We start from the raw sequence: 17,169 nt of genomic DNA on the forward strand, positions 1-17,169 counted from the left end.
GACTAACAGTTCATTACTAATCACATTTTCTCTATTCAATTTTTTTCCTTTGTTCATATCTTCTAGATGAGGAAGAAGGCAAGTTTTTCTTTCTTATGCAAATATTTTTAGACTCAGATTGAAAAATTTTCTGTAAACTTTGTCTACTGTTTCAAGTTTCCTCAAAAATATTAGAAAATAGCTGGAATATAGCTATCTGGCTTGTCAGTGGTTCAACAGGCTGTTTCTACTAGTTGATTTTCTGCAGACTCCCAGAATCCTATTGCCAAACATTCAAAAATTTGCACAGATCTATGTTTTTAAAATAGTTTTACAGAGCACAATGTTTTGTCTTTAAACAACTCCTGACAATGTAGGGCACTGCCATCATCACATGGCAAATGCTAACAGTATTCTTGCCGTTAATTCTGCCTTTATGTACACTTAAAAGGGCTCCTAACAGGATCACTTCATGTCTTTTATTTGTAAATGCGGAGCCCAAGTGTCAAGAATAGTTTTATAACTTGTTCACTATAATGCTGATTTTTAGGAAGGGGGTAACCATGTTTTCTCTGTGGATTTTTGTTTAATAAAGGCAGGTGAAATGTTTCCTGCTTGTTAGTATAAAAAAAAGTGGTATGTGGCATTAATTTTGGCAACTGTTTGTACTTTTGTAACACATGCATAAATGTGAAATCAAATTACTATACTGTGAACTACTATCTCATAGAATCAGTTTGAGTTGGAAGGAATCTTAAAGATCATGTAGTTCCAACCGCCCTGCCATGGGCAGGGACACTTTCCACTACACCAGGTTGCTCAAAGCCCCATCTAGCCTGGCCTTAAAAGACTAAACTTTTTGGTAATTTAAAACTTGAGAAGTTGTTATTTGAAGTTGTAAGTAGGAACAGCAGTGGCTGCAACTTATATTATCAATGTACCCTTGCTATGTTTATAAATGACATTAAATACAACTAGAGAGATCTGAAATTCAGTTGTGGTTACATAGTCACAAAGGGGTTTTTTTCCTCTCAGAATTTCAAAACAGTCTCTAGCTTTTTTACCTTAATAAAAAAAGAAAAAGAGGATTTCATGCCTTTTTCATCCTTTTTTGCCTTTCTGTATCATTTCAAAATAACAACTCTGTATCAGTAAATCAATACAAGAATGAGTGCATTAATATATTATAAAATGTGTAATCTATTTATTTTCAAGAAGAGATAGTAAGTTGTTTACTTTCTAAAACATTTATAAGTATGAAATTATTATGTTTGAGTGCTATTATGAATGCTGAGTTTAATATATAGCACCAGAACTTGGGGGGGGGTGGGAGGGATGTTGTGTAAATTAGCCACCTGAGTTAGTAAGAATGGTAAATTGTGGGAGGAAGAAGTCTGCTGAGCCAACACAGAGTTGGAACTGGGAAGTCAAAGCTTTTGTTTAATTTTGTGTCAGTGAACGAAAATGTCTTAACTCCAAAATTGTAAGTGATATATAACTCAAGAACTATACTCAAATCAGTATTTGCTAAATAAAACATAACTAGCAAGACTTCATTTTTTTATAGCAAAGTTCATTCATTTTTGTTGGCATGCATTTTTAATACTACATGAAATTTTGAAAACTAAATAAATCATTAATTAGTTTTAAAAACACAGAATAAATAAAATATACATGACAAATGGATCATAGTTAGCCTTTAACAAGATGATTTTGAATGCAAGTTGCAAAAGAAGTAATGATGTAATGCAAGCCCAGTAGCTGAGCCTTTGTCTTTTATCTCTGAGTATTGTACCAGCATGTTGCTATCAACTGGGTATTTAAATTAATGCAATTCAAAAATATTGATAGGCTACAATGTTTATTCTAGAACTTCTGACTTAAATTTTTCAAAGAAGTATAAAATGTGATGTTTTACTGTTGAAGTAAACTGAAATACTATTTGACAGTATTATGCAATTTTAAGAGAAACTCTTTTCCTTTGCAGGTCACCAGTCCTTCATGGCTCCATCCTGCAGTGTCTTGCATTGCCCTACTGCTTGCACCTGTAGTAATAACATTGTGGACTGTCGTGGGAAAGGCCTTACTGAGATTCCCACAAACCTTCCAGAAACCATTACTGAAATGTGCGTAATCTGACTTTTTTGGGATGAACTTGCAGAAATCAGCTTTTTCCTATGTATCCCTTTTTGTTGTTTGTATAAATTAATGCATTCTGTAGGGTAAAAGTTTTGGAATACACATTCAAATTCAGATATCAAAGGAATATGAAGGTATATGAAAATATTTAAGACCTTTATGTTCTCTTACAAATTAGTTTTGTATGTTATACTCACAAGCCATAGTTAAAACTGCATTCTGATTTGGTTTAAAAAGAGTTAGGGAATACTTGCTTTTCTGCGAGTGTATTTTTCACGGCAGGCTATAAATCTCCTTGCCTTCAGGGTTGCTCACTGTGCTGGTTTTGACTGTGTTAGAGTTAAATTTCTTCATAGCAGCTGGTATGGGGCTATGCTTGGGATTTGTGCTGAAAACAGTGTTAATACAGGGATGTTATAGCTACTGCTGAGCAGTGCTTGCACAGAGTCAAGGTCTTTTCTGCTCCTCACCCCACCAGCAAGTAGGCTTGGAGTGCACAAGGAGCTGGGAGGGGACAGAGCTAGGACAACTGACCCCAACTAACTCAAGGGATATCCTATACCATATGATGTCATACCCAGCATTTAAAGCTGAGGGAAGAAGAAGGAAGGAGGGGACATTGAGAGTGATGTAATTTTTATTCCCGAGTAACCATTATGTGTGACAGAGCCCTGCTTGCCTGGAGATGCTGAAAACCTGCCTGCCTATGAGAAGTGGTGAACAAATTCCTTGTGTTGCTTTGCTTGTGTGCACAGCTTTTGCTTTACCTGTTAAATTGTCTTTATCTCAACCCATGAGTTTTCTCTACCTTTCTTATTCCATCCTCCATCCCATTGTTGGGGTTGTGAGTGAGCAGCTGCGTGGAGTTGAGTTGCTGACTGGGGTTAAACAATGACACTTTGACACTTGCTTTCAGTCACTTTATTTGTCGGACTTGCTATTAGAGAAGCATATTTTTGCATGAAAGATGAACAACCTATATTACCCATAATTAGTATTCTGCTAAAACAGTATCAAGAGGGTAATCTGGGAAGGCAAAACTAAGGTGGTTGAATGGGATCTGTGGTATAGTCATCATGTTGATACCATGTACTTGTGTATAGAAGAGCATGCATGCTAATAAGGTTGTGTGACTTGTCATATGAAGCAGAAAAGTTTACAAATATTACAGCAATGTCCTTAGCATAGGTTATAGCAAAGGTGCTATAGGGCCTGCAGGCTTCGAGAGCAAAGTGGCTGAGAGGTTGTGAGGGCACAGAAGGAAAGTTACTTTTGCACTGTCTTCTTTGAAGGGGACAAATGAAAGCAGAAGGTGAGCTTGCTGAAGAGATGGGCAGGGGCTCATCAACATGAGCATTTTTCTGTGCTGGGGATGGGAAGCGGGAGTTCCCTTTAGGGAAATAGTGGGAACGTAGCTATGCTAACAACCTCGTAAGGAGAGTCTGTCTAGAAGTAAATGAGTTGGAGAGAGTATTCAGAATAAAAAGCTTGTGAGCATCTTGATGATATAAGATGATACTAAGAATTCCAGATAGGGGAAGTAAGGGAAACAGATACTTGAAGTGAAAGGGAAGAGATTTCCAGAACATACATTCTTTTGTATGCAAGATCTTCTTGAAAGTTCAAGAATGAGTGTCCACAATGAAATTTTAAGAATTAAAGTACAGTTTAAGAATTTGTAGACAATCATATGGTTTGTTGATTTCTGACCTGTGTTTTGAACTTCACAGAATTGGAACTACTATGGTTTCTTCTTATGATGTGAATAATAATCATGTCTCTCATCTTCATTATTACTGCTGTTAAGACTGAGCTAGCTGACCTTAATTGACCCAATTCAGGAATTCTGCTATATAATACAAACACTTCTACCTTTCACCCCTCTCAGAAAAATTCCTCTGCTTGCAAATAAAATGACTACTTCAGAAAATCCCTGCACAGTGCCCTGGAAGGCTGCACAGACTATTTTCATTGAGTTGTATGCTGGCTTTTTTACTTGCATGTACATGTGTGTGCATGAAAAGGAAGGAAAAATATTGCAGGAAAGAAGTGGGGAGTATATTTCCGACATTTCCCACTATATTTCTGCTGCTAACCACTGAATGAATAGTGATTGCAGACACTAGAAGACTGACTTCTGCATGACTTTTAGACCTACATAATTTACGGTGGGTACATGAAGTTAACATCTGTACTTCCTTAAGAAATTTGGTAGTAGGGATTGCAAGGGTGCTCCTGAGTCTATATTTTAAGGGTCATCACTCCCAAAGAAACAATACAATGTGGAAGTTGCAAGTTGACTCTAAATCCACTGTAAAAGAAATGTGCATAAAGTAAAAAGCAAATGGGAATTTACATAATAGGAATGTGCTTTCTACTACTTTGTTTTCTACACTTTCTATGTGATAAATGCTGCTGAGTTTTAAGCATGGACTGCTATGACCTTCAGCATTTTACTGGCCTGGAGAGGAAAAGAGAGTAAAAACATAACAAGGCCTTTGGCATTTGGCTAAGAAATTTAACAGATTGCAAACTGAGGCTCAATACTTCCTGCTAGCTTTCAAATCCCAGAGTGAGGCCTTTTTGCACTCTGAGATCCATAACCATTAATATAGATAAATATGTATGTATTTTCTGATATAAATACGTAGAGTATATACACTGTGCTTTATTGTATATAGTTTATAGTCGTATAGTGTAAACTATCTGTTATCTCTCTGTGTATTGTATCTAGTTTGTAAGTTCAGGCTAAATACTATGCAGATTACAGTATTTAGTAGTTAAATAGCACCATTGATGCTGAAAGACATATGAACTTGCATTTATTCAAAAGCTGGTGTAATAGTAGATAGAGCAATAGAAAGCTAAACTTTTGTTTTATATTGAACTGATACATACAAGTGAATGCCAGTGAAATGAGAAAACTGAACATTACCATTATACTTCATTGACAGGAAATTTGATAAATCCACAATACTTCCAAATCCCCTTTCTGTGGGCTAGTTTCTCTGCCCTATGATGTTGTCACCTGTTTATAATCTGTATTTGTAGAATCCAGTGTTGAGTACTACCAGCATGTCATGTTATGCTTCAAAAAGCTTCATGATCCACAAATACCTCTGGTGCCTTTTCTGCCATTTGTCTTTTCTCTGTTGTATCTCATGTGAATAACCTTTTCCCATGAGGCTGACATGAAACTTCATTGTCAGCCTTCCATTATGGAGTTGCTTAAAATTTGACAACTTATTTTTGTTACATTTCATTCTTTCATCCATTTCAGCCTCTTACTTCACAGGTTACTCTTAACAAGAGCAGGTTACTCTTAATAAGAATATAATCCATATTTAGTTTTTGAAGGTGCATAATACCTATTTCATTTTTCTTGAGGTTCTTTTGAAGTTTACCTTCAATGCATGCTCATGGTTTTGTGATGTTTTGTCATGTTCTCCACCCATTTCTTCCATCCTTCTGTCAATGGAAAGCCTAACCTCCTTGGTACCCTATGAAGCACTGATTTATTTTTGCTCAACACAAACTTCCTTTAAATAAAATATTGTCTGATCTGTTTCTACATGAAAATACTTTGTATTCATTACATTGTCAGTCCATCTGGGACAATGCTGCATAAAATCTAAGTGCTATTAATCATTTTGTTCCCTGTCCTTCTGGTGTATATAAGTAGACTGCAGGTTTAAAGTGTACGTTGACAATTTTACACTTTTCTTTACCCCCGGGGGTTGATAAATTAACTTGCATCTAAATAATGTGATAAAAACCCTTTAAATATAATGTTGAATTTCTGAAGTATTAAACTCTGACAGTTTCGATTGAGTAAAATTTTGCATGTTAAAGCTCTGAGTTAGATCTTTGGAGAATAGAAAAGGCTTTCTGTTTAGAGTCTAATACTGATGCTGTGACTTTGCCTTGCCTTGTGTTCTGCTGCACAGCTGTTTTGGATGGCATTTTAAGACAGTAGAAGCTGTCTTCTCTCCTGATGGCTATTGCTTCTGTAGCAAAGCTGGCAAGGAAACTATGTGCTTGCACTGCACTGCAGCCTCCCCGTTTCTGAATTTGGTGTGATAGCCCCTAAACCATTGAGAAACACGATTTTGCACTGGAAGTTGAAGTGGTTGAGGAATGAGCAGGCATTCCTTGTTGGTGGGAGCTGGAGGAGGCAGAACAAGTTGCTGAAATGCTGTTTTGTTCTATTGCATTGGATGTACAGGCGGCTGTCAGACTGTTGCTGAGACAGTTTTGTCATACTGCTGTCTGACTTCTCAGTTGGTACAAAAGTCAGTTGGCTAAAACTAGCAATTCCCGTTACATGAAGTCAATTAGAAGGCAATGCATTGTCTGCCAAGTACCTCTTGGGAAGATGCCTTCAGTAACAGGACTGCTTATCTCCAAGTAGCTGCCAGTGATAATGGAAGGAGAACAAATCTTGCGGTGTCCTCTTTTTTTCCTTCTGGTGTGATAAAGCTCAGAGCAAAATTAAGTATTCAGCATTTCAGTAAATGTAATTCTTAATCTTTATTGACTTAATACAATTCTATCTGTACCGGTTACACCCTTTCTGCAAAATTAATTCTTCTCTTTATTATGTAAATAAACTTACACACAACTAAGTAAGAATATCTAAGCTTTTCTTTCCAGTGTCTGCTCAATCAATGTAATATTATTTGAGAAACAAATACTTAATATTCTGTATATATTTGAAAAAACAAAATAATTGGTGGAGAACCAAGGCTACCCAATTTTAGTGCACCTACTCATTCTGCAGAAAGCATAGAATTAAAAAGGTGCACAGGTGGATCTTTGCCATTGGGCCAAATGCCATAAATGACAGGCAGGAAACATTTGTGTAACTTTAAAGTTTAAAAAATTCCCTAAAATTATCTGTATTATTTTAATGTCTGTATTGCAAATATTGTGAGGCAAAATACATTGCCCATAAATATTGCATATTGATGGTCTTCAAAGTTTTATTATTTACTGTGCCTTACTTTTGCCTTTTTGTCTTGACTTAAGCCAAGCATGATTCATTATTCATTCATTAGAAACATCAACATTTAAGTTGATTTATATTTGTTATTTAACCTGTCCCCTTTTCCAGAAATCTTTATGGGATGCTCTTTCGTTGGCGTGTTCAGTCTATTGAGCTTAACCAGCTCCAGTGATCTAATGCACCTAGGCCTTTCCACCTTTGTCGTACAGCTCATATATTAAAGGCATTAAGGTAATTCTTAAGGTTCAAAACTATTATTTTAATTGATTTTAGAAAGTATAGCCTTTCCAGTGGCAATAGTATTTATCAGCCTCTATGCTGTCATTCCTTCCACATTTTAGTTTTGAAGCACCATTAATTTCTTTTCACTAGGTTGCATTTTAAAATTCACCCTCTGCGTGAAAATTCTTTGAGTGATCAGCAGAAATAACTCTGGTTCCCTTCAAATGAGGGCTTTTTGGCACATGTTCAATCAGACAATCAGAAACCTTCAAATAGCGATCTAGCAGCAGTTCTATTAATTGTACTGGTACCTTCTCAGAATGGTGTAAGTGACAGATTCTTCTTTCAAAAGAAGAGGCTAAAAAGCCATTAATGAGCAAGACTACTTCATGGAAATGCTGCTCTTATATTCTTCTGATTTTCTCTTCTGTGGCTTGGACTATGCGTCTAAGTGGTTCTAAACCTTCTTTCCTTACTGTAGTATTGTGAATAAAAGAAAATAAATACAATTGCGCTAACCGTTTCTAGTAAAGGGAGGAATTATCTGCTCTGATGACCACAGCTTTGTATAAATGATTTTTTTAAGCAGAAAAACATGGAATTAAATTGATCTTTTTCCTTAATTTTTGTTTATATTAAAACCATTTAATTAATCAAAGGAAACAATTTAATCTGTTTCTTTTTTAGAAAGGTAGTAGTCACTACAATGATATTTTGGGGAAGAGGAAGGTTTGCTAGATAGGAGGGTGGCTGGAAGGTAGTCATTGTTAACTAAGCAACTGACTTTCTTATTAGTATTGCCTTGAAGATAAAGCTGTTCTTTCTTGCGAATGGAGCTTTCTAATGTTTGAATGCTAAAACTGAAGCTGTGCAGTTGTTATATGGTAACTTTATTTACATTTCCCATTAGTTTCTTAAGTTGTCCCATCAGTCTTGTCTCATCTTACCTTCCTGATTTTTACTGGTTTTCTTCATATTTTCATATTCCTCCATCTTATTCTCCCTCATACTTTTGTTTTCATAAGTCTTTTGATTAATGATTCCATATTATGTCAAGCACTCAACTACATCTTTGTGAGCCAAGTGATATTAAGCAGGATTAAACACTCCTGAGATTGCGTTACACAGTAACACTCAAATTATATTAAAGGAGAAGGGGTGGGGAGAAGGTGGGGGAGAAAGGGTAAAGAGAGGAAGGGGAAAAAGAAGCAAAAGAGGGGAAAGGAAATGAGATTTCACAAAACTGAACTTGACAGATGGACTTCACCAAGATAGAGTGGCAAGTGACCTGATCAAACTGCAGATGCTAGGGAAGTGCTTAGCGTAATTGAGGATTTTTATTTGAGAACTGGAAGCTCTATGTATTTATCTTTCCCAAGCTAAGTTTGGCATGTGTACAGTTTCACCATTTCTGTTTTTTTTTTTAAATTCACCCTTAACTAACAGTCTGAAGTATAGCCTTAAATAATTAGCTATTCAACAGTGAGAGACTTACATTGAGATGCAAAGATGCCTCTAAGGATGACCCTTTACAGAGAAAAGTCACTTGAGAGGGTTTAGGCACATTTATGTGTTTAGGCTTTAGTCTGAGAACAATGCTGATAACACACCAATGTTTTAGCTGTTGCTAAGTAGCGCTTACTTTGGTCAAGAATTTTACAGTCTTCCATGCTCTGCCAGTGAGGAGGGACACAAGAAGCCAGGAGGAAGCAGAGACAGGACACCTGAGCCAAACTAGCCGAAGGGGTATTCCATACCACAGCACATAATGCGCAGTATATAAACTAGAGGGAGTAACCCTGAAGACCATCAGTTGGGTAGTGAGCAATTGTATTGTGCATCACTTGTGTTTATTGTTTTCTTTTCCTTTTCCCCTTTTAGTTTTATGTGCTCTCCCCTTGTTATTTCCCTTAGCATTATTATTATTAGTAGTTTTATATTATATTTTAGTTATTGGACTGTTCTTATCACAACTCATAGGGTTTGCATTCTTTCAGTTCTTCCCATCCCACCTGGAGACAGGGGGACAAAAAGGGGAATGAGTGAGCAGCTGCATGTTTCTGAGTTACTGTCTGGGCTTAAACCATGACAATTTATTGAAGGCAATTCAAAGACTCACATAGAATGAAAACTCTGAAACATCAGAGATAAGGCAGCTTTCTCTATATTTAGCAGTTCAAAGTGTGATTTGGCTATCTACAGAAGCCTGACAGAAATGAGAGCAAACCCTGCATCTTTGCATCTTGAAATGAATGGGTCTGAATGCTGAGGGGAGGATGCAGCAAGTTACAAGACATTAAATTGACAATTGTTTTCCAGTGTCTGCATTTGTTTCTGCTCTCTAGTTTAAACCAAAACATTGATCTTTTCATGACTTGCACATAATGTCAGTGCATAAATATAATTTATTTCTTAAATAGTTAAGCTGTCAGATTGAAGTCTTGCACATCCAGTGAAGTTCTGGAAAGGTTTTGCCAAGCTGGTTTATATATATATATATATATATATATATATATATATATATACATACACATACATATACACATAGTCATTGGTCTTGCATCACTCTGTATTGTTCTCAGTAGGTTGCAAGAATCCTCTATAACCATATCTGTCTTTTTCCAGAAAACATGTCTTAATCTTCTGATGCTACCCTAAACAGAGAGCTTGTTTGCTTTCAAAATAAAATTTTTCACAGCCATTTAATTATTCTTATGACTCCTTTTGAAAATTTTCTGATTTATCAAATTTTTTTCTTAATTCCTGACATAACAAATGCATACAATACTGTCAGTGTATGCAGGTGTCAAGTGAAAATACTTCTGGATAAGAAAAATAATTAATGTCATATTTGATTGTTCATGAATACTTTGATACACACTTTGGTCAGTAGGAAGCCAGAAAAATGTGCCGGATTTTTGAATTTTCAGAAATTACTGAATTGAAATACAGTACATTAAAAGATAAGAACTTTGTGGAGATGTTGCTACTTGCTAAATGCCACGTGGACAAATTCACATGTTCTACCTAATGTTTTCTCAGTACTTAATCTAACTTTCCAAACTTGTGAGTAACTTCATTAACTGCCATGTTTTTTAAATTAACTTTTCTCATATATGCTTCTTTTCAACTGTACTTCATGTGTACTTTTCTTCAAATCTTGTTTTATCCTCTTTTCTTCCCAAAGGTTTTAAAGACCAATCCTGCCGTATGCATTGGACTTGATATTCAAATTTCCTACCAGTGGAATAGAGAGGCAGTCGATTTTTCAGTGAACTATAGAGCTTTTGCGTCTTTTTTGCTCAAAAGTTGCTGCATTTTCTATGTCCAGAAGCTCGTTTTAAATAAGAGTACATGATTTTTAGATGCATTGTTATTAGTTATAATGCATTAGTTTATACACTTATCTTTTTCCTAGAAGTTTATTCAGAAGGACTATAGCTTCACATATGGAGGAGGACCAAGAAACGTTCCTAATGCAATAGAAATATCTGGTACAAAATAGCTGACATGAACCTAAAATTTTACTATCAATATACTCTGTGACTGAACTTCTCCACATTGTACAGCATCTAATTTTAAAGGCCATCCTGGCCATGTTTTGTCTGTTAATGCAAATAGGGACATTAATTTTGAAAAACTTTGCATGAAAATAAACCTAGTATTACTTCAGCATTTTACGAGTAAGGTATTATGACTTACCACTCCCTGTCACAAGTCACACTCACTTTAGACAGTTCATTTGTGGCATGAGTGATGTGAATACAGTTTTCTCTATATATTTTGATTGGTAGAAGGTCATTATATCCTAACAAAACTAGTATTTAGGTCCATTGCAATATAAAACAAAATAGCTTGTTTGCTTTATCAAAAATGTGGAAATTTGCTAAAATCTTAACATTTTCATGTGATATATGCATATAATTTCACACAATAATTACATGTGAATAATGAAAAATGCATTCTCCATGAGGCAATGTATAAATATGAAACAAAGGAATCTATTGGGGTATTGCCTTTTTACCTTAATATATTTAATTTTACCAATGCAGATTTTGCTGAATTACATTTAACTTATCTTTGGGATTCCTACTTTAATATTTCTCAGGCAAAACTTAAAATATATTCCACGTGACTGCTTCAAAAGTACATGGTTTTGCTAATTTGATAGCTAATCCTTTCTGCTTAACACACAGGAGAGAAATTATGTGTCATGCTGTTACTCAAATATCTTCCTAATCTGAAAACTACTGGTAAATCATGTGACTTTATGCTTGCTTGTTTGTTACTTGTTGGTTTGGTTTTTTTTTTTTCCTAACAGATTTTAGTTGTCAGACGTTTTTGTAAGTAGAATATTTAACCTGTTCTTTATTAACATGTGCTCTACATTGCCATTGTTCACACGCATCTTTGGCTTTCTTCCTACCCTTGTGTCTTTTCTAAAATACTTTTTTGGTGTTTAGGACAGTTGTGCATTGCAGACCATGCATCACAATATTAATTTTGCCTGTCAAAGATACCACTTTCTTATGTCCATTTTGTGTTTACAAATCTTCACCAGACTAATATTCACAGCAGAACTGAATTTAAAAAAACCCAGAGGTACACATTTTTCATAGGAAAGGAATAGGTTTGAAGGCAGGGGAGATCTTGACTGAGAAATTCATGATAAAAGTTATTCAGGAGACAGACTGAGAGAGCTGGGCTTGTTCAGCTTGGCAGGGTAGAACTTATAACAGTCTTCCAATACTGAAAGGGGCCTACAGATCTGGAGAGGGACTTTTTACAAGGGCATGTAGTGATAGGGCAAGGGGAAATGGCCTTAAGTTAAAAGAGGGGAGATTTAGATTAGACGTTGAGAAGAAAAAGGTGATGAGACACTGGAACAGGTTGCCCAGAGAAGCTGTGACTGCCCCATCCCTGAAAGTGTTCAAGACCAGATTGGACAGGTGAGCAACCTGGTCTAGTGGAAGGTGTACCTGCCCATGGCAGGGGGTTGGAACTATATGATCTTTAAGGTCCCGTCCAACCCAAACCATTCTATGATTTTTTCTATGATTTTCTTTTCGTTAAAACTAATTGAATTCAGAGGAAAGAGAATAACTTCAGCAGTCAAGAGTATGTAGAGACACAGAACACAACAACTGTACAAAGAACTTGTGAAACCTGGGCTGGTTTCCAGACGCTGGTAGTTACTAGCCACAATGAACACCATTTGACCTCAAGGTGGGGTTGTGAAACTTTTTGGTGGATATTGAAGAGGAGGTACTGTGGAGGATCTCGCTGACTCTGCCAAGGGAGAGAAAATAGCGCAAGCATAAAGTAAATGAATATTTTATACAGTGTGAAACGAAGCTTGAGAAGGCCCATCTAGCTCTTCCAGAAAAACCTTTATAGATCTCTGGCAGCTGTGCCACACTCCAAAGTTGTTGTTACTCTTAGATTTTATTTTCGCAAATGGCTCTTCACTACTGATAACTTTTCCTCAGCAATAACAGTGAAGTTACTGTAAAAGAAATCAGGGATACTGACTTTTCACTATTTTGTGTTTCACCCTCAATAGAATGATTTCTTCATTGTTTACATGTTAAGTACATGATCCAGTAAGCAGAAACCATTTGTAAAAAGTATTCTCAGTTAAAAAGCTTCATTTAGATTTTTGTGGCAATTTTATGGTGTAAGTTCATGTACTATTGAAGAGGTAGTAAGGACTCCTGCCACAATGTTGGTCTTGCACAACAGTGGGATTCTCAGGCTCATGTTTCTGCTCAATGAGAACAGGTTGACAAGTCACCGCTTGTGATGAGCCAAGAGTGTGGTAGGATTACATCTCTTTTCTGTGAACTTAATACAGTTACTTTGAACAGCTCAAGTAGTTTTTATAGTATAATAACTTTCATCAAAAATAGGCTAATTAGAGAGGTTTTAACTTGACTTTAGGTGACTCAGGCTAATTGCACTGGAGCCGCGCTCTGACAGATGCCAAAGTACTGAGCAAATAATTTTTTAAGAAGTGGTACGTTTTGCCTACAATCTGAATATGTAATAATTAAGAAACATAAAGCCTATCATCATTAATGGTGCTGTAGGGTTCAGAGTATGATATGGCCCTTTCTCTTTTCATCTGAGATGAAAAATGAAATAAATGCACGTGTGGGACTTGCTTTTGAGTAAATGCAATGAATTTCTTAATAGCTTTAGAATGATAATTCTTGTTACTTTTTTATGTAATGCAGACTAAGGAGTTGTCTGTCATTTACAATCAATCCCCTGAGGAAATATTTGATAGAACAATTAGAATGGGTGTTAACAGTTTGGCAAGCTTTAAGGCAACATTGACAGTGATTCTTTATATTCAAATATTTAGATAACTCTCAACCAGATTTATTAATACAGAGAATCAGAGACTGAAATTCTAAAGTGCAAGCAATATAGTCATTCAAAATGTATCTTTTGTTTCTTAGACATGGATGATTGCACAGATTTCAACAAAATTCTTTTGCTGCTAAAGTTAGAGATGACATTTAGTGGATATAAGCACTCTGGAGGTGCAGTTGTTGGGAAAGAAAAAAACAAGGTACTTTGTTTAGTAGCCTCAAGGATTCCTGTAACAAAGGGAGATCATTACTTTTTCCTTATTTTAAAAACAAACAAAACCCCTTAAACCTGGCAGATGTTGCATATGATGAGAGATGGGTTGGCTGTGTATTGAAGTTCTTCAGATTCAGGAGCTGCACTGAATCCCATCACTGAAATCTATTTTCTGTTTTCTGACAGCTGTTTTTGCCATTTACTTTAAAAGCAGATGGGGAAAATGCAAAGAAGAGCTGTCAATTTTATTACCATGTATAATCAGCATCTGTGCAATACATCAGACTCATTGCATAGCTTACACTTTCTTCTCTGTAGTAAAAATTCTTGTGGGATTTCTTGACAAGCTTCTTGCAGACTTTTTGTAAGTGAGTAGGTGCTGGATTTAAACAAATTCATTAAGTTCTAAAGCCACTAACATAGGACCAAATTTACTTAATTAAGATGTTATGTTCTGATTGTTCCATTATAAAGTATATGGCTAATTTCAAATTAGTGTTTTCTTAAGGATGGGGTTTTATTTTATTGTTACTAAATGCTTTTTTTTTAATTTAGCTATATATCTAACCCCTTAACTCACATCTATGAGCAGCACATCTCTGTGCAGTATTTTTTACCTTTCTCTACTGAGCAGGCTTAGTATATTGTACCCCATCTGCATGATTTAAAATAAAAAGGATTCTGTAGAGAACAGGGTGTTCTTCATTCCCACTCTGCCTCTTTCGTGGTGAAGAAATCTTTCACAGAAATGACTTTTTATAGTAGGAAAATAAGCTAGTTTCAAAGTGTCAGTATAAATAAACATGTTGTCTGTCTGTGTAAGTGCGGAAGTAGTAATCGGTAATGGCGTGCTCCAGGCTTATAGTAGAAAACAGCATCCTCCTGGAAAGTGTCAAGTGATTTACATGTCACAGGGCTCTAAGGGGACCGAGTGAGAAGAATTTGTCTACTGGCTGGGGAGCTACTTTGATTTATTTTGACTAGGTTGGAAGTCACAACTGCAGAAGCACCTTTGTTTCTCAGAATAGTAAGTGGTTGTACATTACGGTGTCTGCAGTGATAAACAGGGGGAAAAGAGTTAGAAAAAGAAATGTTCACAGTGCATTTCCTAGATAGGAGAGATTAGGTAATAGTCTTCAAAAAAGGTTTTAACCAGTTTGGCAGTGTTAAGACAGTGAAACACTTATGTATTGATACAGGACTCCTTTGAAGTGAAACACTAAAAGGAGCAGGAGACTCAGTATTAAGAGCATTAATTAGTGTTTGTGAGGTGATGGGCACAGTACTAATACATGAGGTAGTGCAAGCTTTGATGAAACGCGTACTTAACTGTCTTCTTCCATTATTTTATCTTATTAAATATGCTACTGAAATTGACTGTGGCTTTTGAAAAAGAAACCACTAAGGCACTGTTTATGATACATAGATGATCATTTATAAGAAGGAGTGGCTTCTGGGATAACATTGAAAAGAGATGTTGTGCACAAAATTTAATACAAGTTCCATGGAAAAATACTGATACTACTTTTTGTTCTTCTGTGATATAGTGGTACTTCTGACCATGTCATTTGTGAGAACTTAATAGCTGATGTTTACAGTACCAGATACAACCCATCATATTCCAGAATTAAAAATGCTTCATTTAATATGAGGATTAATATAAAGGATTTTAAATTACTATGGGGTTTATCATTACAATGCAAATTTCCTTTAAATATTAGTCTATCTGTGCGTTGATACCCTGGAATATATCTACTTAGATTTTCTCTGGAAGGGTGGATGCAAATTTGCACTCTGAAATTCAGCTGATTTTAGAAAGATAAAGCCAAAGACTAGAGGATAACAATGCTTGAAAATGTGAATTTGTTTTACTTTCTTTACAAACAAAGTGGGGTATAAAAGATTATTCTTCTGCATTTATATAATCTTATTTTTCCTTTCTTATGCTAATCTCATTTTGTAAAATGTGATGTGTTTTAGTGCGAACATCTTGGCGTGACTTAAGAAAAGACATACTTAGATGATCCCACTATAACAAATCTTTTATCCAGAAGAGCTTGCAAATTTATCCTAGCACTACACAGTCTGTCTATTAGACTATAAATTTCTCACTAAAAGGAAATGTTAGGTAAAGTTGACATGGAGTTCATTTTACATACCCACCAGTGAATTGTAGCTTGGTCCATTAGAACTGCTAGAATATTGGCTTTCAGAAATATAGTGTAGTAGGAATTCTTCAGGTTTTGGACTCATATAATTTGTAGACAAATTGGACAGCAGTAAATGAAATCAGCTATTCCATCTTTTAATAAAAAATGGCATACATGTATCCTGTTAAGGTACTTCAGTTTATAGAACTAATACATCTTACATTAAAAGAATAAAATGGAAAATATTTTTGTGTCTTTATTTAACTCTAGACCTTGTCTTTCTCAAGTTACATGTCTAGTTAAGAACATTATGTGTTTAAACATAGGTGAACCTCTAACACTAAGTTACAAATCTTTACATCATAGGCTAATAAGCAGCATTTATAAATGAGGCTTGTGTCAGCTTCACGAGGGAGTGTTGCCCCTGCAATATCTGTCTTTTCCATAATACCTAGAGGCATGTTTCCCCAGTGTCCCTCTCTCTCCAGCAATTCACGTCCTTCTCTGTAATATGGCCTAATCCTTCTCTGTTTTTTTTAATCCTCCTCCCCTTTCCAGTCCTCTGCATATGCTCTGTGTTTCGCTGTGCAAGATATTCTTTGGCTGGTTTTCAAAGCTACACATCTGATACATGTCTGGTCAGGCTGTCCCTGGTGGTTAGGCAGTTGGTACCTGCCAAATACAGTGTGTAACAGGAATGGATGGATTCTCTTCATGGCTGGGTTAATTTGGTTTCTCAACTCCTTCCCATTGCTAAAATAAGGGAATTTTTAGAAACTTTTTATCTGACGTTTTACCTCTCTTTGACCTACCCAGCCAAGAAAAAAAGTACCTAGATAATAAGCATGCATAATCTTTATTTTGTGGGAAAACTAAGCTAAGAATGTAGTGTAAGAACAGAATACTTCAGTTTGGTCTAACTTGGGGTTGACATTTAACTTAAGTAAGATTTTACTTATTCAGATGTTCACCTTCTGCATCTACTCAAGTGTACTGGAGAAGATTAACCTTGTTCCTTTGTAGCCTAGTCAGTACTTCTGGTCAGATGAAAAATGTGTTTCATGGGTCCAAAAGGCTCAGTCA

The 17,169-nt window shown here is 35.8% G+C and overlaps 1 protein-coding gene across 2 annotated transcripts in view; it reads left to right on the forward strand.

Annotated features, from left to right (window-relative positions):
• The window catches only part of SLIT2 (slit guidance ligand 2), a gene marked incomplete at both ends in the record, with an annotated part of 277,057 nt that overhangs the window by 187,982 nt on the left and 71,906 nt on the right, over positions 1 to 17,169 (forward strand). For both annotated transcript variants that reach the window (XM_080616785.1, XM_080616786.1), the window contains one exon: positions 1,967 to 2,105. In XM_080616785.1, coding sequence (XP_080472911.1) covers positions 1,967 to 2,105 — 139 coding nt within the window. The remainder of the gene's footprint in view (positions 1 to 1,966; positions 2,106 to 17,169) is intronic.

This window comes from Psittacula echo (genome assembly GCF_963264785.1).
Source record: "Psittacula echo genome assembly, chromosome: 1".
Lineage (NCBI taxonomy): Eukaryota > Metazoa > Chordata > Aves > Psittaciformes > Psittacidae > Psittacula > Psittacula echo.